This window comes from Dipodomys spectabilis, unplaced genomic scaffold (assembly GCF_019054845.1).
Source record: "Dipodomys spectabilis isolate Male_0828 unplaced genomic scaffold, ASM1905484v1 ptg000018l, whole genome shotgun sequence".
Taxonomy (NCBI): Eukaryota; Metazoa; Chordata; class Mammalia; order Rodentia; family Heteromyidae; genus Dipodomys; species Dipodomys spectabilis.
Window position 1 is genome coordinate 3,232,028 of NW_024870695.1, and position 24,412 is coordinate 3,256,439.

A 24,412-nucleotide genomic window follows, 5' to 3' on the forward strand; every position below is an offset into this window, starting at 1 on the left:
ATTTCTGCCCCAACTGGCTTCAAATCACAATCCTCAAGTCTTAGCCTCCTGAATAGCTAGTATTGTAGGTGTGATCCACCAGTACCCAGCTTGCACACTAGCTTTCTCTCCTCTTACGCATGGCATTGTGCTTAGGTGTTCAAATAGTGCTGTTGCAAGAAGTTTTAGCTAAGTGGTTGACTTACCTCCTATTTTATTGATATTTGAGGATAGAATAAGCAGCAGCTAGTGGAACTTTCCACTTCCTGCCATCTAGTGAAAGAAAGGCTAACAATAAATTACATTAAGACATTTAGACCTTTTGCTTTGTACATAGGAGTCTGGATTTAGGAAGGGGAATCTTAATGATTTAAATAGATCTTTTGCTTTGTAATCTAAAAGACACACCAATTCTGAGTGACTACTAGTAAATACCACAAGTATCATTTAGTGAGTAGGTGTCATACACCCTTCTGAATGCTATTCATAGCTTATTTCATCTGGTTTTTACAACACATATAAGTGCATCTAATATCCTTATGCCCATTTTAAGAATAAGGAAATCAAGGCTTGCTGATGTTAGATAACTTGTCCAAAGTCCAACCAGCCAACCCTGGTTGACTGACTCTATAGAAAGATCATGCCTGACCAAATGTCTACAAAGCTGACTATCTCAAACCCCCACTGCCTTTCCTGTCTGTACACAAGTTGTCCTGGCTAGGCTGTTGATTCTAGAAGAGTGCTGAGAGGAGAGATGATACCAGATGAGATTTCACTTCAGTGGCAGCCAGAAAATGAATCTTTCTTCTCTCTTTTCTCCCAGCTCGTCTACCTGCGGAAGTTCAAGTGCCTGCGAACGCTCAGCCTCTCTGGAAACCCCATCACCGAGGCAGAGGAGTACAAGATGTTCATCCATGCCTACCTTCCTGACCTTGTGTATTTGGACTTCCGGTGCATTGATGAACAAGTGGCAAGTATCCCTTCTCTGTCTACCAGTTCTGTGAGACAATCTTCAGGGACTCAAGTTTCATGGGACACTGAAGCCTCTTCCATCCACAGCTTCCTCTTGCTAAGTCCCTTACCTACTGGCCTCTATTAAGAGCCTTCAGGAGACTGTTTCCTGTGGACTCCTCGGACCATGCCCCTTTCTTACATTGCCCCAAGGAAATCTGGTAAGGCTACTTTGTCTGTTTTCCAGATGAAGCCTGTTGAGGAGGGTCAGCAATTAGATTGCCAGGATCACCCAAAATCAAAATCAGCATTTCTGTTACATAGGCATGATGCTATGGGTCAGAGTTATGGCCAGCGAGTCATCCTTCTTTCCTACTTCAGATGGCCTCTCATGGGTATCCCTCAAGCTACCCCAGTGCCCCAAACATAGGTTTTTAAAATTTTTTATTGTAAAGATACTATACAGAGGGTTACAGTTACATGAGCAAGGTAATGAGTACACTTCCTATTGAGCATTGTTACCCCCTCCATTGTTTTCCCCCTACCATCCCCTCCCTCCCTACCTTCCCCGAGGTTCTTTTTTTTTAATTGTAATTAAGTGATTACATAATTTCCCAAATTTCACAGTATTGTGGAATAATGATGCTCATTTAAAGTCACAAGTTCATTCTAACTTTCCTGGAGCAAATTGTCTATCACAGTCTATAACATATAACGGTGTACACATATACACCATACATGTGATCAGCAGCATGGGGATATTTAGTAGTGGTTCGACCAGGTAAGTGGGAGTTCTTTGTTTCTTAAGTCCTGTTAATTTTGCCGTATCACCTAACATTTTGGATTTAGCATCCACTTATCAGAGAGACCATGTACTATTTATCTCTTTGCTCTTGGCTTACCTCGCTCAACATGATTCCTTCTAGCTCTATCCATTTCCCTGCAAATGCCATTATTTTGTCATTTCTAATGGCTGCATAATATTCCATTGTGTATAGATACCACAATTTTTGGATCCATTCATCTGTGGTGGGGCAACTGGGTTGTTTCCATATCCTAGCTATTGTGAACAGTGCTGCAATAAACATGGAGGTGCACGTGTCCTTGTATATTGGTTCCTGTTGTTCAGGGTAGATGCCTAGAAGTGGTATGACTGGGTTGTAAGGGAGGTCATGACATCTTTAGCTTTCTAAGGACCCTCCAGACTGCTTTCCAAAGTGGTTGTATAAGTGTACATTCCCACCAGCAGTGTAATAGGGTTCCTCTTTCTCTGCATCCCCTCCAGCATTTGTGGTTGGCCGATTTGTGGGTGTGGGACATTCTGACTGGGGTAAGGTTAATACCAACACTATAAACAAATTCTAAAACCATAAGACAGCCTAACACTAAGTAGTAACAAAATCTCTTCCCAAGCATTGCTTCCTTGGCCCCCAGAAGTTGTCATCAGGGCTACAACCTGGGTGCTCCCATTGCATCAACAGCGAATGAAAGAACCTTCATTTGCTTTATAGAGTCATCTGGTGGCTCACACCTATAATCTTAGGTATTCAGAACGCTGAGATCTGAGGATCAAGATTTGAAGCCAATCCTGGCAGAAAAGTCTCTGGGACTCCTTATCTCCAACTAACCAGCCAAAAGCCAGAAGTAGAAGAATGGCTTAAATAGTAAAGTGCTAGCCATTAGGAGAAAGGCTAAGCAAGAGCCCAAAGCCCTGACTTTAAGCTCCAGTACTGGCAGGTGTATACAGAGAGAGAGATAAAGAGAAAGAGACAGACAGACAGACAGACAGACAGAGACAGAGAGAGAGTCAGTAAGCAAACAGTCCTAAAAGGCAGCCATATACAAAGCAGGGACCCTAAAACTCCTATTTGCAGAACTATCTGGCCTGTGACCAGCTATATCTCACTCTTGGTGCTGCAGGACTCCAGCAGGTGGGCAGCTTCCAGTGCTTCCTACAGCATGGAGCAGCTCAGGCTTCCCAGAACGAGGGGCAGGCTCTGGAGTACCTTTAGCTCTGTGACTTCCCAGCTTCCTGATTTTCTTGTAGACTCAGGATACCTGAGAAACATTACAAGGAGATGAGCTGTTCTCATTCTTAAACCCTCACAGCTCACCCATCTCTTGTGAAAGGGACCCCCTTCTTGGTGCTGGTCCATCTTTAGGAGGCCATAGGATGACAGAGGTCACTGTATCTTGGGAAAACCAAATGTCCTCTGATGATGATATCATTTCCTGTTCCTTGGTCAGAAAGAGCTGGCAAAGATAAAGCACCAGTTCAGCATCGACGAGCTGAAGCACCGGGAGAATGTGATGGAGCTCCGGGCAGAGGAGGAGAAGGCCAAGCAAGATATGCTAGAAGAACACAAGGTACCATTCTGGAAGGTGCCACCCAGCCCCCAGCCTAGCTCAGAGATGCCCAAGTGCCCTGATTATTAAGTGGAGGTTTCCAAACTCTAAAAACATGTACATTACTCTGCCCTTTCTCTGCCTTTCTCTGTTCTGGTACCTGCTCTTAAAGCTACCTCCACCTGAGTCCAAACCCTAGCCCCCAGCACTCAGAGCTAGAGAGATTGTGCTAATAACAATATGTCTCAGCATCCCCTTTTCTTAAGATCCTCGGGCAATTCCCCATGCCACTCAGCAGCAGTTTAAGTCCCTATGCTCAGCATGTCCTGAATTCATGGATGCAACCTGTTGGCCTCCTTCTAGCTAGCCCTCAGATCTCTGTGCAGCCAGACTGAGTCAGAAAGTCTAGAGCAGTCTACAGCTCTATCCTCCACACATGCCATTCTTTTTTACCTGGAGCATGCCACATACCAGCCTTCCTAGGAGGGAGGGCTGCAGTCCAGGTTGTTGTATTGCTCCAGGAAGCCTTTACTGCCCCATTGCCCTTGCAGGTGCCTGACTAAGGGTCACCATACCCGACATATGTTTTTACCCACAGTTGGCATTCATTGAGTACCTGAATGGCTCCTTCCTGTTTGACAGCATGTACGCTGATGACACAGAGGGCAACAAGCTGTCCTACCTGCCTGGAGTCAACGAGCTCCTTGAAGTATATCCTTCCCATGCCTGAGCCTGGTCTGAGTACCACCAGCCTCTTTTGGCAAATTTCTTCTGCTGTGGGATTGTTTCCTTGTTTCTTACATGAGACCTTTGGAGGTAAAATTCCCATAATAGCAATGTACCCAAAACATAGTTCCAGCTAGGACCGCTGACCTGCCTGGGGAAACACTCTCTAGATTTCAGGGGCATCTTGGGTGATTGTTGGCTTGGTCTAAGTCTGCTATGCTTGACAACCAGCTTTTCAGAGATAGGGCAATTAGACCGTGTGTTCGGGACAAGGATCCCACTAAACAGTTACTTGTTCTTACTATGCTCTTGCACTAGATCAAATGCATTTTATAGATGGAGAATTGAAGCTGGACAGGTTAAGTCAACATAGAGAGAGAGAGAGTCTGCGTGTGTGTGTATGCATGCATGCACATACACCATTACTGGGTCTTGAAGTCAGGACCTGGGTTCTGTCCCTCTTTTGCTCAAGGCTGGTGCTCTACCATTTGTGCCACAGCTCCACTTCCAGCTTTTTGGTGGTTAATTGGAGATATGAGTCTTATGGGTTTGCCTGTCCATGTTGGCTTTGAATTGCTTCTTGGGTAGCCAGGATTACAGGCATGAGACAGACACACCTGGCTCAATGTCACTTTATTAGAAGCTGGAGTTTAAACTCTGGTCTACAAGGCCTGAGAGCTCATATTCATTCCCTAGTTAGCTGGAGCCCTAGGATGTGGTCAACACTTGGCAATGTGGCAGTGGCAATGATTACTAGTGGTTTACGCGGTGAGTTGATGCTGGGGGTAGGCAAGGAGTCCAATAGCTGAGAGGCTCTGAGGTGACGTGACGACGTCTGTGGATCTACTGCTACTGGTGTCAAGTTCCAAGAAAATACGCAGACAAATCTCCAATAAAGCAATGAAATGTGAAAGTAGAATCACAGTGTGAGACTCACACACAGACCAAGATGTCCTGAAGTGCACCTGGCAAACACAGGAAAGGCTAGGTGCCCCAAGAAAGGGAAAGCTGCATTGTGCATTCATGGTACTGACAGTTGCTGGCTACTTCTTATCCTCAAACCATACAGCTGGTTTGCTTATTTAAGCTTGTGACACTGTATTCTCATTGAGCAGACGACTGGCTTTGTGATATCAAATCCTGCGTGAGGACTTCCCTTTGTGGCCTTCCCCAGCTCCTTTGGCCAGAGTTTGGCACAGATGACTCTGTTTTGAATCTGACAGCATTCATATCGGATCAAAATTGACTCTGAATTCAACATTCTGAACAGAATGAGGTGGAATGATAGGAAACAGTGAAGAACAGGGCTCTCTAGGCCAGACAGATGGGGCTGTGGCCTGGCCTGGCTACCTCCTCACCAGGTGACCTGGATCAGACTCTGGGCTGGAAGACCTTGTGGCTGTGAGACTCTGGGTAAGTCATTTCATCTTCCAAGAATTGGTTTCCATTCCCTCAGAATGACCAATGTCATGTGAGCTTTACCTACCTGACCCTCAGGATATCTCCCAGGAACTCTGTGTGGCGGCAGCTTTCCTGTCCTTGGCTGCAGAGGAGGAAATGAGTCCAGGACTGGAATACCCAGGGTGGGTCCCAGAAACAGCAGCAGAGCCAGGACTTGGTCATCTGCATTTCATTACATGATCTTTCTCAGAGCATGGAGACTAGTCTAGACCCCAAGTTTTCCAGAGCCTGTTTTCTGGGACCTTTCAGCCTTGTTCTTAACTCTTTCAGGCTCAGGTTGAATAACTGTCCCAACCACTACATTATGCCCCACATTTTAAATCCTGGCCATTTGGGCCTCTGTTTCTTCTTCTGCCCAAGGGTCCACACACCACCACTATTTCAAGTCCTGCACACGGTATTTAGCACATAGTCTGCGCTCTGCCAGGAAACTCCAGCAACTTTGTTGTGCCCCCATAGCAGCCTGCTCCTGAGATAGCACTGAGCTTCCTTAACAGCCTCTCACCTACAAGGACAAGTTTGTCATCATCTGCCTGAACATTTTTGAGTATGGCTTAAAACAGCAGGAGAAGAGGAAAATAGAACTAGATACCTTCAATGAATGTATGCTCGAGGCCATCCACGAAAACCAGGAGCAAGGCAAGTTCAAGATTGCCAAGTTCGAGGAGAAACACTTGCTGGTAGGTCCCCCTTGCCTCCTTTGAGCCTTATTTTCTCCTGCTATGGAGGACCTGCAACTATTGTGACTCCTAAGGCCTGTGGACATTGTCCCATTTGCCCAGGGATCACACCTTCATTGAGTGGTAGACCCATGATTGAGCTCATTGAGCTCTTCAACCACAGCACCCATTGCTTGATGACTGAGCCAATATGGGGCCTGCAGGTCTCTACAAAGATGCCCTTGGAATTCAAGGTCATTCCCATCATCATTGGTATTAGTAATGATATTATTTGTGCTACAACTATGATGACGACCATGACAATTCCTTCCTTCTGTTCATGGATTCATTTAGCAGGCATTTTTGGAGCCCCACTTTGTGCCTGGCCCTGGGTTACTGGGGTATGTTGCAAATGACTGCTGTCCTTAGGGAGTTTAAGGACCAAGCTCTCTCCACCTGAGTGAGCACAGTGGTCTGTGATATCCTGGAGGGAAGCCTTAGAGCTTAGGGAGTCTAAGGAAAGTGAAGCAGAGTCAGGCAGGTGTGTTGGAGGAAGGATGTCTGACCTAGCAGAGAAGAAGGCTCTAGCATTCAGGACTCAACATAAGCAGGGGTCATTGGAAAGGGACCAGTCTGTACTTTTTGTTTCTTTTAGTTAGCATTATCCTTATTATTTGAGACAGGGTTGCTACTGGAATTGATGAAGCTGTAGGGAGAATTTCTCCAAAAGGGTGAATGCCTCCCATGGCCCTTGAGTACTGAGTTCATGTCTTTGTTTTGTTTTTGTGGTGTCCTGGGGCTAGACTCTGGGACTGGGGACTGCCCCTGAGTTTTGGGTTTGTTGTTGTTATTGTTTTGTGTTCAAGGTTAGTGCTCTACCACTTTGAGCCACAGATTCACTTATGGCTTTTTGTTGGTTGGAGATAAATCTGATGGCCTTTCCTGTCTGAGCTAACTTCAAACCATGATCCTCAGATCTCAGCTTTCTGAGTAGTTAGGATTACAAGTGTGAACCACCATCATTGCAAAAAAAGAATTTTAGGACACATTGAGATGGACACCAAAAAATTATTAGCAAAGCAAATCAAAGGGAAGGTGGAAAGATAGTATTCAACCTAGACATGGGTGTGGGCCCATGGTGTGTAGAGTACTCTAACATCAGGGTTTTTAAAGTAGGCTGGGGGATTGGCTCAGATTCCCCTCTGGTTGAGTGCTCATCTATGTTCTGGACATCTGGTACATCGAATCATGTTATATGGACCCAGAGATTTAAAGGTTGGTCCCTTCTTAATTTGAGGTTGAGCATACCTTTAAACAAAGAATGCAGCCGGGCACCGATTGCTCACGCCTGTAATCCTAGCTACTCAGGAGGCTGAGATATGAGGATCACAGTTCAAAGCCAACCTGGGCAAGAAAAGCCATGAAACTCTTATCTCCAATAAACCACCAGAAAACCGGAAGTGGCGCTGTAGCTCAAGTGGTAGAGCGCTAGCCTTGAGCTGAAGAACTGAGGGACAGTGCTCAGGCCCAGAGTTCAAGCCCCATAACCTACAAAAAACAAAAACAAAAATAAAGAATGAGTACTGCCAGATGTTCCCTTCAAAACAAGTGTCCAACCTTGAGAGAAATATTATAAACACTTTGATCAAAGGAATCATTTTACCAAGTGTGTCCCCCCACTCCCACCCCAGGACAACTGTCATTCTTCAAAGCATTTTTGCTTAGTTCTCAGAGTATACTAATTTTATGGACAAGAGGGCAAAGGCAGAGGGAGAAAGCTACTCCCTCTGCCCTCACCCCTCTTTTTTAATATGTTGCAGCTCAGTGAGGGAGTGTGAAGCTTAAAGCAAAGAAAACAATGTCTGTGCTTTCATATTCATGAATACATAGTTTATCTCTGAATTCTTGGCTACTGTCTCCCATGCCTCATGCTCCCTGACCTATCCTGCCTATGTTGTTCCAGTTGGTCTCAAAGTCCTAGGCTCAAATACTCCTCCTGCCTCAGCCTCTCCAGTAGCCAGACATGTACCATCATGCCCAGCATAGGTAGCATTGTTATTTTGTTGTGTGTGCTCATACTATGACTTGAGCTCAGGACCTGGTTACTGTCCCTTAGCATTTTTGCTCATGATCAGTGTTCTACCACTTGAACCACAACTTGAACCACAGCTCGACTTCCAGTTTTTTAGTGGTTAATTGGAGATACGAGTCTCACAGATTTTTCCTGCCTGGGCTGGCTTCAAACCGTCATCCTCAGATCTTAGCCTCCTGCATAGCTGTGAGCATCGGGCAAGACAGGATATTAACCTAATATACATAGTGGATCATTGTGAGTCTCTTAAGGAGCACAGCTGAACTTCTTTTTCCTAAAAGCTACTCACAGACACTAGTTTACTTGCAAGGTGAGAGACTTCAAGGAGCCCATAAATTCATTCAGTTTAAGTGGAGCACTCTCTCCACAATAAAGCCAGTTAGACATAACAGGGTTGGCCTCCAACCCCAGACTTCCCACTCCCACAGCCTTGTCCTTGCCTCAGGAGCCTGACTGAGGGCCTTCATGTCCTGTGTGATTTGATTCTTGAGACCCTTCTTACTATAAGGAGGTATGTTACTGCATTGGAGCAGCAGTTAAAACTTTCAGCAGAGGGACACATTTGGCTCCCATCTGTGTTTGGTTTGGCCTGCAAAAGGTTTAAAAATGTTATGAGCATCCTGCTGACAGTGAAAACAGGAAGATTTCATGGGGAAATGTGGCTGCCAGCTTCTTCTCCTGAGGCAGCTGTCATCAGAATTATTCTCTTTGGACTGGACAGGCCACCCTCCAGTCCTCTGTTCCTGTCCAGCCACTTCCTGGTGTTTCTTCTTTGGTTTCCTGTAGCTCCTGGAATTGGGATGGCTGGAGGTCAGTCAGTGGCTCCTCCTGAGGCCCAAGTTCCCTCAGGGCACCGAGTCCATGTGGAAGAAAAGTAGGATGTGGCCAGGTGAAGCCTGACTGGACCAAGCCACCCACTTCCAGGAGCCAGGCTTTGTTCCTCAGAACAAGCCAGTTCCTCTATAGCCTGAGCAGTGACTCTCACTCAGACAGTCCACAGGGCCTGGAAACATCTGTACCCAGAGGTGCACCACTCACCACCTGGTCTGACTTGACATTGGAAAGTATATCCTAAGTTGAGGCCTCTGTCCTGGAAGTTCCAAAGACCCTACGGATCCTGAGGGCCCCTAGTTACCTCCCCACCCAGGTCCCTTCCTATAGCTCTGCCCTGCTTTCCTCCCATCCACACTATTAGTCCTCATAGTAAGGCACCAGTGGCTCATACTTATAATCTTAGCTACCAAAGAGGCTGAGATCTGGAGGATCAGGGTTCAAAGCTAGCCTGGGCAGAAGAGTTTATAAGACTCCATCCCTAAAATAACCAGTAAAAAGCCAGGCTGGAGGCATTTTTTAAATGATTGAGTGCCAGCTGAACAAGCTAAGCAAGCAAGCAGATCAAGTGTAAGGCCCTGAGTTAAAACCCAGGGCATAGTGGCTTATGATTGTAATCCTTAGAAGGCTGAGATCAGGAAGACTGCAGTTCAAGGCTAGCCTAGGCAAAAAGTTTGCAAGACCCCATCTCAACCAATAAAAAGCTGGATGTAGTAGCACCTATCATCTCAGCTATCTGGAAAGCATAAATAGGAGGATCACAGTTCAGGGCAGCCCAAAAGGAATAAGGGAGACCCTATGTGTCAACAGAAAAAAAAAAAAAAGTCTTGGGTATTGGCTCAAAAAAACTGCCTAGGGCTGGGAAGGTGGCTCAGTGGTAGAGCGCTTGCCTTGCATGCATGAGGCCCTGGGTTCGATTCCTCAGCACCACATAAGCAAAAAGAAAAAAGCCGGAAGTGGTGCTGTGGCTCAAGTGGTAGAGTGCTAGCCTTGAGCTGAAGAGCTGAGGGACAGCGCCCAGGCCCAGAGTTCAGGCCCCATGACCGGACCCAAAAAAAAACAAAAAAAAAAACTGCCTAGTAAGTGCAGAGTGTCAGTAACTACAAACCCCTGAGTTCAAACCCCAGTACTGCCAAGAAAAAAAGTTCCCTATATTTTCTTCTAACATATTTATGATTTTCCTTTTCATAACTGAATCTTCACTCCCATCAGGAACTTGTATTCATATAAGGTTTGAAGAAGAGATTGAGTTTGATTTCTATCTAGATGGGAAGTATCTTTTTTCCCACTGACTCATGACCAATTAACTCCATCCTACCCCATGACTAATACCAAGTATCAAAAAACAAGCTGATGTTGCATCAGGGCTGATCATGTTCCCAGGCCCAATGCCTCCAGCCTGGCTTTTTACTGGTTATTTTAGGGATGGAGTCTTATAAACGCTTCTGCCCAGGCTAGCTTTGAACCCTGATCCTCCAGATCTCAGCCTAGAGAACATGATCAGCCTGTTGGAAGGCGGTGGCTTAAGCCTATTATCCTAGCTACTTTTGGGAGTCAGTGATGTGGGATCACTATTTGGAGCTGGCCTAGGCATACAGATTGGCGAGACTCCATTTAATTCAATAGCGGGACACAGTGGTGTGCACCTGTCATCTCAAGTTATAGGGAAGCACAATGGCTGACTGCAGTGGTGCACCTGTCATCCCAGTAATGGGGAGGGGGCAGAGGGGAAATGAGAGGGGGGCGGTGTAGGAGGATCACAATCCAGGCTGGCTTAGACATAAATCAAGAATTGGGGGCTGGGTAGGTAGCTCAGTGGTAGAGTGCTTGCCTTAAATGCCAGAGGCCCTGGGTTCGATTCCTCAGCACCACATAAGCAAAAAGAAAAAAGCCGGAAGTGGCGTTGTGGCTCAAGTGGTAGAGCGCTAGCATTGAGCTGAAGAGCTGAGGGATAGCGCCCAGGCCCAGAGTTCAGGCTCCACAACCAAAAAAAAAAAATCTTATCTTGAAAATAACCAATGCAAAAGAGGCTGACTGAGTGGCTCAAGTGGTAGAGCAGCAAGCATGAGGCTCTCAGTTCAAACACCACTACTGCCAAAAAGAAAAAAAAAATTAGAGATGAGTGCTGGTGGCTCACATCAGCATTCTCTCAGGAGAATGAGATACGAGGATCTGAGGATCGCAGTTCAAAGCCAGCCCAGGAAAGAAAAGTCTTGTGAGGGCTAGGGATGTGGCTTAGTGGTAGAGTGCTTGCCTAACATGCATGAGGCCTGGGTTCAATTCTTCAGTACCACATAAACAGAAAAAGCCAGCAGTAGAGCTGTGGCTCAAGTGGTAGAGTGCTAGCCTTGAGCTAAAGAATTCAGGGACAGCACCCGGGCCCTTAGTTCAAGTCCCACAACTAACAAAAAAAAAATTAGGTAGATACATAAGATTCATGCGTTCTGAACTCCTTTTCTTTTACCTCTTTTCTTGCCACGTGACCCCTCCTGCCCAAGTCCCTAGATACTTGCACATGTTACTGCTACATAAAGCCACCCACCATGTTGTGATACAACCAAGTTGTGATGCAACCAAGTGGCGTATGGGTGAAGCCCACCAAATGGGGTCAACTGATTTTGTACTTCCAGCCTCTAAAACTGCCTCCTGACATGTTATGCAAGCACTACCACTGAACTAAACCACCAGTCCACAACAGATAGCTTCTCCAAGCCTGTAGAGCTGGACAATGGCAGGGCTGAGATTTGAACTTGGGCAATTCCACCCCAGAGTCCAAGTTTTTTCCCATAAAACCCAATTGCCACCTAGCAGTAACTGTGCTTAATTATTGATTCCTAAAGCACAGGTTTTGGTTTTCAGAATTTAAGCGCCATCCGAGAAGAGACTGACCTGCCCACCATTGAGAAGAAGATAGTGGAGTGCAGTGAGGACATCAATGAGCTATTCAATGTGCTCATGACACTGGAGATGCAGCTGGTAGAGCAGCTGGAGGTAAGGCCTGGCGAGGCTCAGATGCAGGATCCCAGTGATAGTAATGTAGAAATACCCACAGGCATAGCCTCCACAAGCCCCTGTGTTAAAACATCCAAGATGACCCTAAGTTTGCTTTTTTTTGGGGGGGAGGAGGGGAGGAAGGGAGGCGGTGCTAGGGAGATGGAATCTCGGGCCTCTAGAATGCCAGACAGGCACTTTACCACTGAGCTATACTTCCAGCACCAGATTTTAATAATTACTAACAATTTAGTCATTTAGATGGGGAACTGATTCTTATGAGAATGGGAGGTGGATCCATTCTTCTGGAATGTTCTCTCCATCCTGGAATAGCCCAGAGCTACAATAGAGAAGAGAGAGAGGTTTTGGATTAGACCCAAGGACCAAACAAAGGCCCCCCTCCACAGCACAGCCTGAGGTTGCTGTTTCCCCAGTGATGTGAGGAGCCGGCTGCTCAGTGCTCAGTGCTGAGGAGGGCAAATGAAAAGTGTGGCTGTCTAAAATGCATTAGCAGCCAGGGTGACGTGTGTTCGCAGGCAGTGGAGGCTGGGAGTTGGAAGTGGTGTGATGAATTGAACCTCATCAGATGCTGCTGTGGCTGGGCCAAGAGATAGCGCCTAATCAATTCCTCACACATCAAAGTGACACCTCCGACATGAGCTAGATTTCACCATCACACTGCATGCAAGGCAGTGCTCACTCCCCGCAGGGGAGTATTCCAGCCCTGCAGAAGTAGTATGCAGCACCAGGGGAGGGCCCCCACTGCCTCTAAACCGTTGCACCTGTGATGGGGGGGGATGGGGGAGGTCACCGTTCAGCACCTAATTGCTTCCCAGAACCATGCATGGTCCTGCTTGAGTCCAAATGGCTGAGGGACAGTCGTGCTCTTCACTTGACCCCATTTTCCCTCCCTGCAGTGGCATTTACACATATGAAAAATGTCTAATTTGCTCAGTCTGCAGAATCATCAAGGCTCCTGTGGGTATCCTGCACTTTCCCCATCTTGAGGCAATGTGAGGGGCCTGCAGCTCAGCACCCAGGAAAGGAATATGATAAGTCCCACTGTCTAAAATGCATTGAATAGTCTAAATGCACATATTAACTGTGTTCTTATCATTTCTAGGAGACTATAAATATTTTTGAACGGAACATCATCGACTTGGTAGGAATCTTTATTGAAAATGTTCAAGGCTTATATCCTTTCTGGAATGATCTTCTCTCATGAAGAGCTACTGCAGGTCCCTGAGTTTGGTCTTGGCCTCCAGAGGAACTGGATAAGAGGGGTCCATACTTTGAACAAAAGACAGGGAATAGGCTAGGCACTGGTGGTTCATCCTGTAATCTTAGCTACTCAAGAGGCTAAGATTTGAGGGTCCCTGTTCAAAGCCAGCCTGAGCATGAAAAGTCTGTGAGACTGTTATCGCCAATGAAGCATCCAAAAAAGCCAGGTGTGGAGCTGTGGCTCAAGTAGTAGAGCACTCCCTTGGAGCAAAACATGCTCGGGGACAATGTCCAGGCCTGAGTTCGAGCCCTAAGACTATCACAAAAGAAAGAAAGAAAGGAGGAGGAGAAAGAGGAGGAGGGGGGGGGGGAAGGGAAGGAGGAGAGAAAGAGAAGGAGGAAGGAGGAGGAGGAAGAGGAGGGAGAAGAAGAGAAGGAGGAAGAAGGAGGAAGATGCTTCAGAAGCCTGCAAAGAAGCTTGCAGGTGACCATCTGTAGGATTGCTCACCTGTCCTTGTCTATGGTCACCAATGCCCTAAAGTTGTCCCATCATCCCTCTAATGATCATACTTTCCTCCAGATATACCTACTTCCCATTTGATTTACAAAAAGATACATACCTTTCTGACTTATAGAAAGAGCTACATTTCCGAGAGGATATTTAAATTGACCACAGGATCTTACTTAATTAGAATCTATACCTTTGAAGTTAGAGGAAGATAAAACCTCCAGTTTCCTGCTGAGGGAAAAGCTCTCTTTAAAAGCATGTCATTTTGGCAACCACATAGAATGTCCAAAAGAATGTTTCATGAGGCCAGGCACTGGTGGCTCACGCCTGTAATCCTAGCTACTCAAGAGGCTGAGATCTGAGGATCAGGGTTCAAAGCCAGCCCGGGCAGGAAAGTCCGTGAGACTCCATCTCCAACAAACCACCAGAATACTGGAAGTGGCGCTGTGGCTCAAGTGGTAGAGCACTTGCCTTGAGCTGAAGAGCTGAGGGACAGCACCCAAGCCCAGAGTTCAAGCCCCACGACCAAAAAAAGAAACCAAAAAAGAATGTTCCATGAGGCCTAAGGGAGATTCCAAATGATGGCCTTGTTAGAGGAACGCTTTGGATGCCCAGAGGGACTGCTATGCAATCAAGTCCTCATATGTTTGTTCTCCAATGGGTAACATTTGTGGATAGATGATATTCCAGAACCACTGGGCTGGTACAACTTCCATATTGAAGACACTGACAAATTATAAGAAGCTTGTTAGGTTAAGTATTAAAGCTAGAAGCCAACAGTTGAGGCATGATCAGCCATCTCTCTACCTGAACTTAGGACCTGCCACATGAGGACAAACTGCTAAGCTCCACTCCAGAAGCAATTTCTGATCCTTGGAGACCCCAGACAGTTCCTGAGATTCAGAGTCTGGCAAGCCAACAAAAGTTTTAGAGGTAGCAAGTGGTACCCAGGGTACAGGGTGAGTAGCAGCTAACCCAGAGGCCAGACCCAGGATCTTCCCTGAACTTCATTTGGTCAGTATGACCAAATGACCATTGTAGTAGTGGAGGCATGCTGTGCAAAAGGCCCTGAGGATGAACCAGAGGTCCTTTTTATGTGTGTATATGCCAGTACTGGGGCTTAAGCACAGAGCCTAGACATCATCCCTTAGCTTTTTGTGTTCATAGTTGGTGATCTGCTGCCTGAGCCACAGCTCCACTGCCAGCGTTCTGGTGGTTAACTGAAGATAAGAGGTTCATGGACTTTTCTGCCCAACGTAGCTTCAAACCATAATCCTCAGATCTCAGCTTTCTGAGAAGCTAGGATTACAGGTGTGAGGCACTATGGCTCAGTAGGGTCCTTAAGCTCCCTCTGGCTGCTGTGGAGAAAAGGAGTAAGAATGTGAAAGAGCAATCCAGTCTACTGCAGTGTCCAGGTAGGAGGCCATAGGATAGGGAGGCTGATGAGATAATAATACAGAGGTAAGCTGGGCACTGAGGGTCAATGATAACCAGAGGCAGTGACAGGAGCAAGCTAGGTACGTGGGGGTTGGCCCTGGGGCTTGCTGCACATAGATGATGGCTGTGAAGTCAATGCCACCTCTTTGCAACTCAATGTTCATCTTAAAGTCTGTTCTGTCGAGCAGAGATGGGATGGACCTCTGCTTGTCAGAGGCCCAGCCAAAGGCCAGGAACACTCAGGCCTTGCTCCAACTCTAGCTTTGCTTAACCACTGCACAATGGCTCAGTGTCGGGACCTAGAGAATCACCATCATGAGAAGCTCCTGGAGATCTCCATCAACACCTTGGAGAAGATCCTCAAGGGCGAGCTTGACGAGGACCTGCCTGACTCTGTGCGCGCGGTGAGCCAAGAGTGCAGGGCTTGTGGTGCTATAGATTGGGTATGGAGAATGAGGCTGTGTTGCGGTGGTTAGGTGTGGTTGTGGCCGGGTGAATATGGCGGTGTGGATAGGTAAAATGCAAACCATCCCTACTTGGCTCAAGTAGTCTTGACAGCCTCTCAGCACTTCAGCTTCCCCATCTGCAAAAGTAATGTGCTTTTCAGGGTTGTTGGTGGGTGAATTAGGCTAACATGTCACCTGGCAGGGCACCCAGTGGGGTGCCTAACTGGTTAGGGAGGAGCTCAAGGTGGTTTCAATTTACCAATAGGTTGGTTTCTAAAAGTTCAACTCCATAGGGTCTCCTGGCCCTTTCTAAGAGATACAATGACAAACAGAGGTGAAGGTCTAAGATTCCCCTCAGAAGTCTTACTTTAAGAGTCTGACAAGAAAGACTACTGAGGTGTTGGTACTATGCCTAAGCATCATTTTTCTCTCTTTCCCTCCCTCCCTCTCTTCCTTCCTTCCTTCCTTCCTCCCTCCCTCCCTCTTTCTCTCTCTCTCTCTTTCTTTCTTTCTTTTTTTTTTTTTTTGGGTCCGGTCATGGGGCCTGAACTCTGGGCTTGGGCACTGTCCCTCAGCTCTTCAGCTCAAGGCTAGCGCTCTACCACTTAAGCCACAGCACCACTTCCGGCTTTTTTCTTTTTGCTTATATGGTGCTGAGAAATCAAACCCAGGGCCTCATGCATGCAAGGCAAGCGCTCTACCACTGAGCCACCTTCCCAGCCCTTTCTTTCTTTTGCCAGTCCTGGGGCTTGAACTCAGGGCCTGGGCGCTGTCCCTCAGCTCTTCAGCTCAAGGCGAGCGCTCTACCACTTGAACCACAGTACCACTTCCGGCTTTTTCTGCTTATGTGGTGCTGAGGAATCGAACCCAGGGCCTCATGCATGCAAGGCAAGCACTATACTACTGAGCCACCTTCCCAGCCCCTGTCTTTTGTTTAATTTTTTTTTGACGGGGTACCTTCCCAGCCTTCTAAGCATAATTTTTAACCCAACTTCCCATGGTGCATCCAGTGATAGAGGTCAGGGCAGCGAGGCCAGCCCAGGGACCTGGCTGTGTACTTGATCATCTGCATTGAGATGCTCCATCTGAGTGTATATTGGGGTCCAGCAGCAGTCTGGGAAAGGGTGCAGGTATGCACAGAAAGAGCACAGAGGCCCACACTCTTCCTGTCAAGGACTTGCCTTCGCTCTGCATCATCCATTCCACTGTCAGTTTCTCAGCTGCCCTCCACTGCCATGTCACCACCAAACCAAGTCACTGCCATCCTTTGCCTGGCCTCCTAGCTGCTCTCTAACAGGCTTTTCTCCTCATGAAGGCAGAAGGATCCTTTGAAAAATCCAAATCATGCCAGTTCACACTTTTGCCCTCCACCCCTTCATGGCTTGCTATGACTCCTAGACTTAAGTTATGCCTTCTAGGCCCCTGATCCTCAGGACTAGGCCTGTCTGCCTTGGCAGTCCCCTCCCCCACATCCAGTCCTGATGCTTATCTACCTTCCCCCTCCCCCCCACCAAACCTCTGAGCTATTCCCCAGTCTCCCAGGCCTGCTCATTTCAGTTCATATTCCATCTGGCAGACGTGCTCTTCCCTTGGGTCTCCATGTACACAGCTTGTCCTTGTCATTCAAAACTCAGCTCAAATGTCAGCTCCTTGGAGAGGCCTTCCCTTTTTCCTCACCTTCCTGAAAACCGTTGTCCCTCTCTATCACCTACCCCAGTTCCAAATTCTCTGGTTCCGGTTGATTTTCTTAAGTGATTATTCATACTACATATAAGCTTGTGAGAGAGGACAAGGACAGTCCTTCATCCCTATGCATCTAACAGTGCCAAAGACAGTGTTCAGTGTCCAGCACAGGTGGCAGGAGTCATCTGTGGAATATAGGTGAGCATGCATCCATCAAGCCTCCACTCTTGGTAGGTGCTGGGCTAAGTCCTGCAGAGACCAGCACTCCTGTAGCCTCTGTCCTATGGCAAGATGGATATCCTCATAGCATTCTTTGTCTAAGCCATTAAATGCAGCTAATTGTTGAACAGAAATGGGAAAATGTCACCCTTCCTGAAGCCAGGAAATAATTTTCTGCAAAGAGAGCCTGCTCCAAAACTCCCCAGACAGACTCTCATGAGCTAGAGGAGTTCACAAGTCTGTGACCCCCCAGGGGACACAGCACTGAAACATATCTACCTGTTAATGGTTGGGACACACAGCAAAAGTTGAGCTCTGGAGGGATCCAGGGAGTTAGGCAGGGATGCTGTGTGCAGTGGCCTGCCCTCCCTTCTGCCCAGCAGGTCCTGCCTGGTGCCACCTGACACTGTCCCTATGGCTCATAAAATACTCAGAACCTGATGATCAAGTAGGCACTGACCGCAGTGGCTGACAATGGTGGGTTCTCTCACAGGGGGCTTGCCACTGTCTGGCCTGAGATCACACATGACTTCATTTACTTCTCAAAGGAACACCTTCTCACCCCAGATGAGAACACTCAGTAAAAATGGGGCTCAGAGATGCTTGGTAAAATGCCCAAATCTTGGGAGTTCTAGAGTCCAAATTGGGACTCTAATTTGATAGATACTGAGCCTGGGCCATGACTGCAGAGCCAGGGCTATACCCTTACTGGAGATCATAGGCTGGTCATTTTGAGCATACTAGCCATGAGATTCTTCCTTTCAGCCAAGGGGCTCAGGAGCCCACTGACAAGGCTATATGGAGTATTGCTCTTGAGGACTTATGTGGACAGCCAGTGGGAACCTCTGCCCCTTGGGAATATCTGAAGTTGCAGGCCAGACATCCCCAGGATTTTTTTTTTTTGTCCGTGGTGGGGCCTGAACTCTGGACCTAGGCACTGTCCCTCAGCTCTTCAGCTCAAGGCTAGTGTTCTACCACTTGAGGCACAGTGCCACTTCTGGCTTTTTCTGCTTATGTGGTGCTGAGGAATCGAACCCAGGGCTTCATGCATGCACAGCAAGCACTCTACCACTGAGCCACCTTCCCAGCCCCAGCCCCAGGATCTTTGAATCTCCACTTTGACATGGGAATGTATGTACATTATGGTTTCCTTTTCTGGGTCAGGAAACTGAGGTACAGAGACGAAAGTAACCTGCCCATGCAGTAGAGCAGTGATTAGAACCCAGGCAATTTGACTCAAAGCCTTTAACAGAATGTCTCCTGAGTCTATAGCAAAAGATGTGTGTGTAGGGGTGGGGGGGCGGTGTATTCATAGACATGTGTGAGAGAAAAAACAAACAAAAAACCTAGCTTCCATTACCAAGTAATATTGAACAGATCATGCTTAAGAAGTCACACTGAAGCCAGGCACCGGTGGCTCATGCCTGAATTCCTAGCTACTCAGGGGACTGAGATCTGAGGATTGTAGTTCAAAGCCAGCCTGGGCAGGAAAGTCTGTGAGACTCTTACCTCCAATAAAACCACTCAGAAAACCAGAAATGGCACTGTGGCTCAAGTAGTAGAGTGCTAGCTTTGAACTGAAAAGCTGAGGGACAGCACTCAGGCTGAGTTCAAGCCCCACAACCGACAAAAAAAAAAAGAAAAGAACAAAGTCACCCTGATAAGATTATCTTCCAAACACCTCTCATTCAGTTGAGTGATTATTATCAGTGCAGGCTGTCCCACGTTTGTTCAAGTCCTGCCCATTTTAGATAGGAGCTGGAGGGAAAGCTGGAGCCTGGAGCCTACAGTGAGGGAGGCCTGAGTAGTACTGGCAGTCACAGCTTACTGTTAGGAGGTGGCAGGACTGCCAGGTATACTGCCTAGTACTCTGAATGTCCATGTAGTTGTCCAGATGCTAAACCAGGGCCAGTGCTCAGACCTAGGCCTTGGAGATGACTCATGAGTCCTCACAGTCGGCTCAAGGGACAGATCCTGGGTCTGACCCAGGCTAGCAGTCCCTAGACAGTATGGTTGCAATAAGATTTTAGCTGGGATCAGGAAACTTCCTCCTCCCAGCTCCCACAAATCCATGCCCCATCAGGCCAAGCCACTCTGTCTCTTGTGCTACAAAGCCACATGGTATGACAAGATGATCTGTCCTACATGCCATGGGGCAACAAACCTCAAGCCATCAACAGCACTAAAGTCCTGGGAAAGGGGGTACCAGCTGTGTCTTTCCCAAAAGTCCCCATCATGAGGTCTCTGTGAAAGAAATACGTCTTTACATATCAGAGGGGATAGTGTTTAGGGTGCTCCTTACCAACTTAAAAAAAAAAAACACACCTTTTTTGGGGGTTGGTTATTGGGCTTGAACTCAGGGCCTGGGCGCTGTCCCTGAGCTCTTTCACTCAAGGTTAGAGGTCTACCATTTTAAGACACAGCACCACTTCCAGTTTTCTGGTGGTTAACTGGAGATTAGTGTCTCATGGAATTTCCTGCCTGGACTGGCTTTGAATTGTGAGCCTCAGATCTCAGCCTCCTGAGTACCTAGGATGTCAGGTGAGCCACCAGTGCCCGGCTTGTAACTTACATTTTTAAAGAATTTCATTAACCAAGTGTGGCGTTACACTCCTAGAGTTCTAGCTACTCAAGTAGCTGAGGCAGGAGGATGGCTGAGCTCAGGAGTTCAAGTCCATTTGGGGATTTCAACAAACAAAACTCTAAAACCACGAAAACTTCTTTAAACCAGATTCCTTTCATTTGAGTTTACAAATTTTACACCATTTTTCACACTAATTCTAAACCATAAATTTCTAAGCAGACTGAGTTTCTCAAAGTCTCTGAAGCCATAGTCTCTATATTCAGATTTTATAGAGGAAGATCTCCCTGCCTGACTTAAAAGATCATCTACAACTCACTTTCCAGAATGAAAAATGAGAACTTTTTCATGTTGGGGTTGTGGCTACTTCCAAAATAGCAAAAACACCTGCTGCTCAGCTCACTGCCTGAGGCTCAGCCTGGACAGGTTTCCCTCATCTTTGAACCCTTCCCAGAGCCTGGCCTGGGGCCTGGTATACAGGGAGAAAGAACTTAATGACTTCTTGTCATTGCTACCATGTGACTGTGCTAATTAGTCCCCTAGTCACCTCATTCCACACATCAGCTAACTTGGGTTGTCTCACATGGGATTCTGTAGAAAACCAGCATCCTATAGATATTTCTCTGGAGTCTGTGGCCCAATAAGTTGAGAAACCAAGAGATAAAAGTTTCCAAGGTTTGTTTATTTATAGGCCCTTGAAAAGCCTTCAAGGACATCTTGTGCCTGTGAGGATTCAGTTATAACCTGAAGGATGATGGCTTTCCCAATTGTATTTCACCAAAGAATACTTCTCTCCCCCAGCATCACAAGATTCACCAAACATATGCCTATTCCTTAGCCATAAATCTGCAAAATAGATTACAGAACATCTAAGATTTCAGATTTTTTTTTATGGGAAGCATTTCAAAATCTGAAAATCAATGACATTTGAAATACTTACGGTTCTAAGCATTTCAGATTAGGGATGCTCACCAGTGTATGTCTCATGCAACAGTCCTCTCTACAACACCGAAAATTTAAGTCCTTTATTATTCTTGGCTTTACAAAGTTTCTCCAATGTGGAGGGAAAGCACTGCATACCAAGGTTCTAGCAACTTTCTCCTGCCCTGGGAAATGACTGTTCTCAATTTTTACCCATTCTAGGCACAGACAGCCATAGCACCCATACCTATTATCAGCCAAGCACACTAGACGATGGTGATTTATAACAACGGTTTACAAGGCAGAAAACAAAGAACAGGAGAAAGCAGAAGCTAGGTGCAGTGACTCAAGCCTTTAATCCTAGCTACTTGGGAGGCAGAGATGGAAGAATTGCAGTATGAGGCTACCCCAGGCCAAACAAAGAAAATTTGTGAGAATCCCATCTTGACCAATACCTGAATGTAGTAGTGCATGCCTGTCATCCCCATAAGGTGGAGAAATGCAAACAGAAAATTGCATTCCAGACCAGCCTATCTCAAAAATAACCAATACAAACCAGGTGTCAGTGGTTCATAGCTATAATTCTAGCTAACCAAGAGGCTGAGATCTGAGAATCATGATTCAAAGCCAGCCCAGGTCGACAAATCCAAGAGACTTCTTGGATTCCAATTAACCCACAAAATCCAGAACTGGAGTTATGGCTCAAGTAATAGAGTGCCAGCCGTGAACATAAAAAGCTGAGATGCCTAGATTTCAAGCCCCAGTACTGGCACAATAAATAATAAACAAATAAAATAGCCAAATGCAAAAAGGAGCCAGTGGAATGACTCAAGTGATAGAGCAAGCAAAGAGCAAGCCCTGAATTCAAACCCTAGTGCTACCAAAAAGAAAAGGAAGGAAGGAAGGGAGAAGGCAGGAGACCAGAGTCAAGGTTTGATCTTGTTGATGTGAGAGGCAATGGAGAGACACACAGGATTGCAAGGCCCATCACTGAGCAGCCTTGAGACCTTCAACCAGCCTTACACTTCACTCACCTGGCTGGCAGAGGTTTGGGAAACCCACAGACTCAGAGCTCCCAGGAGAGAGGCATTGTGAGAACAGGTGTCCTCGATGAGGTGGTCCTGGGCAGCCATCTGTTTTCTCCCTGGAGAAAACATGCTCCCACTGAGGACTGCATAGTAACACCTGCCACTGCTGTTAGAGAGGTAGCTGTCACCCAAGGATGAGCTGGCACAAAATGCACCAGTACAACGGTAGACTCTGAACCAGACATGACTTGCACAGCCAGGGGACTCCCAAGGGCCCCTTTTCTATTCAGCTCCCTGACTTTGTGCTCAGGGCATAATGACACTCATGATCTCCTTTGGGCCTTCTCACTTACCAGCTTTTTGTTGACAAAGACACAATTGTTAATGCTGTTGGAGCATCGCATGACATACACCTCCTGAAGATTGATAATCGAGAAGACGAGCTGGTGACTGGGATCAACACTTGGTGTACACATTTAGTAGACAAGGTGAGTAAACTGGGTCAGTTTTTTCTAGCTATGAGCCAGAGAGAACATGGAAAATTTCCCTAGGTAGTTAGGGTATGCTATTTTCAATAAGGAATGAAATGGAGAAAGTAAGTTAAGGACTACAGAATTCCATAGTGAAGACAGTGTGGACTATTAAAGAGACTGTTTCAAATTCATTTAACCAATTCCTGCCTCAAATATAGAGAGACTGGGCTGGGAATATGGCTTGGTGGTAGAGTGCTTGCCCAGCATGCATGAAGCCTTGGGGTTTGATTCCCCAGTACCACAAACAGAAAAAGTTGGAAGTGGTGCTGTGGCTCAAGTGGTAGAGCACTAGCTTTGAGCACAGAGAGGCTCAGGGATAGTGCCCAGGCCCTGAGTTCAAACCCCAGGACTGGCAAAATAATAATAATAATAATGAGACCATCAGAATATGGGGAGATGGGGAGGCTCTGTGGTAAACGAGATGCGAAAATTATGGAGATTTCAGAGAATATTTGCCTTTCTTTCACACTGCTCAGTAAAAATATATTTAAGCAATTATCTGACTAAAGGCCCTGGGCTTTGGTTTCACTTTCTAGATTCACAGGGATGAGATCACGAGGAACCGTAAGCGAGTGAAGGAGATCAATCAATACACCGACCACATGCAGAGCGAGCTGGATAATCTGGAATTTGGTGACATTATAGATTAGGATTAGGTATATGTAAGCCAGAGGGTCCCCTTCAGAGTATGGCATCAGCTCCTACCATAGGGAGGACATGGGCTCATTTCACCCAATTCCTCAATTCAGTTTTCCCTGATTGCCCTCAATACCATATTCTTTCCCCCACCCCTGGAAAAAGTTTCTAATGTAGAGAAAAATAAAGGACTAGTTACAGTTTCCCTACTTTTTTGTGTTTTTTTTTTTTTTCTTTTTTTTGGTGTCAATTCTAGTTCTTGAACTCAGGGCCTGGACATTGTCCCTGAGATTTTTTTTTTTTTTTGGGGGGGGGTCCGGTTGTGGGGCCTAAACTCTGGGCCTGGGCGCTGTCCTTCAGCTCTTCAGCTCAAGGTTAGCGCTCTACCACTTGAGCCACAGCGCCATTTCTGGCTTTTTTCTTTTATGTGGTGCTGAGGAATCGAACCCAGGGCCTTAAGCATGTAAGGCAAGCGCTCTACCACTGAGCCACCTTCCCAGCCCTGTCCCTGAGATTTTTTATTCAAAGCTAGGGCTCTACCGCTTGAGCCATATTGGTATTTAATTGGGGATAAGTGTCTCATAGACGTTCCTGCCTAGGCTGACTCTGAACTGTGATCCTCAGGTATCTGGCTACATTTTCCCTATTTTAGAGAAAGAAGTAGGCATGGGGGTGGGATGGGGGGAGCAGTCAAGGGGTGGAGTCCATGTTCAAGTATGAAAAGAAGATGGACATTCACAGCAGGCCATTTTACAAAAGTGGTGTTCAAGGTGACTGGTGGTTAGCTACAGGTTTGGCTGTGACTGAGCACCAGGCAGTGCCACTGCCATTCCCTCAGTCATGGCCAGGGTAGGAATGGATTGAGCCCTTCCCTCCTCAGAGTGCTGAAGACCAGGGAAGCAGGAAAGGTCACAACTACTACTATAGGGCTTGTGTTGGCCTCCAAGGCAGAGACTGTGGCTCCCTTAGGCTCAGAGCTTGCCTGCAGGGACCTGCACAGACTCCAATATCACCTCTGCAGCCAGGGCTGTCTCTGTGATAGTGTTTTCTTAGAGCACTGTGGAAAGGTTTAGGGAGAACATGGGAAATGTGGAGAGGTACCTGAACAACCCCATGGAGGAGTGATGTTATCTCATTACTCAGATATGTGAGGACATGGGACT

General features: G+C 46.7%; 1 protein-coding gene across 3 annotated transcripts in view; it reads left to right on the forward strand.

The window, feature by feature from the left end:
- Positions 1–23,422, forward strand: part of Drc3 (dynein regulatory complex subunit 3) — a 37,831-nt gene extending 14,409 nt beyond the window's left edge. For 2 of the 3 annotated variants that reach the window (XM_042673821.1, XM_042673822.1), the window contains 9 exons: positions 803–949; positions 3,178–3,297; positions 3,875–3,987; positions 5,969–6,143; positions 11,905–12,036; positions 13,160–13,230; positions 15,483–15,606; positions 22,437–22,568; positions 23,150–23,422. In XM_042673821.1, coding sequence (XP_042529755.1) covers positions 803–949; positions 3,178–3,297; positions 3,875–3,987; positions 5,969–6,143; positions 11,905–12,036; positions 13,160–13,230; positions 15,483–15,606; positions 22,437–22,568; positions 23,150–23,263 — 1,128 coding nt within the window. In that variant the 3' untranslated portion in view covers positions 23,264–23,422. The remainder of the gene's footprint in view (positions 1–802; positions 950–3,177; positions 3,298–3,874; positions 3,988–5,968; positions 6,144–11,904; positions 12,037–13,159; positions 13,231–15,482; positions 15,607–22,436; positions 22,569–23,149) is intronic. The other variant, XM_042673823.1, reaches the window with a different exon arrangement.
- The last annotated feature ends 990 nt before the right edge of the window (positions 23,423–24,412 follow it).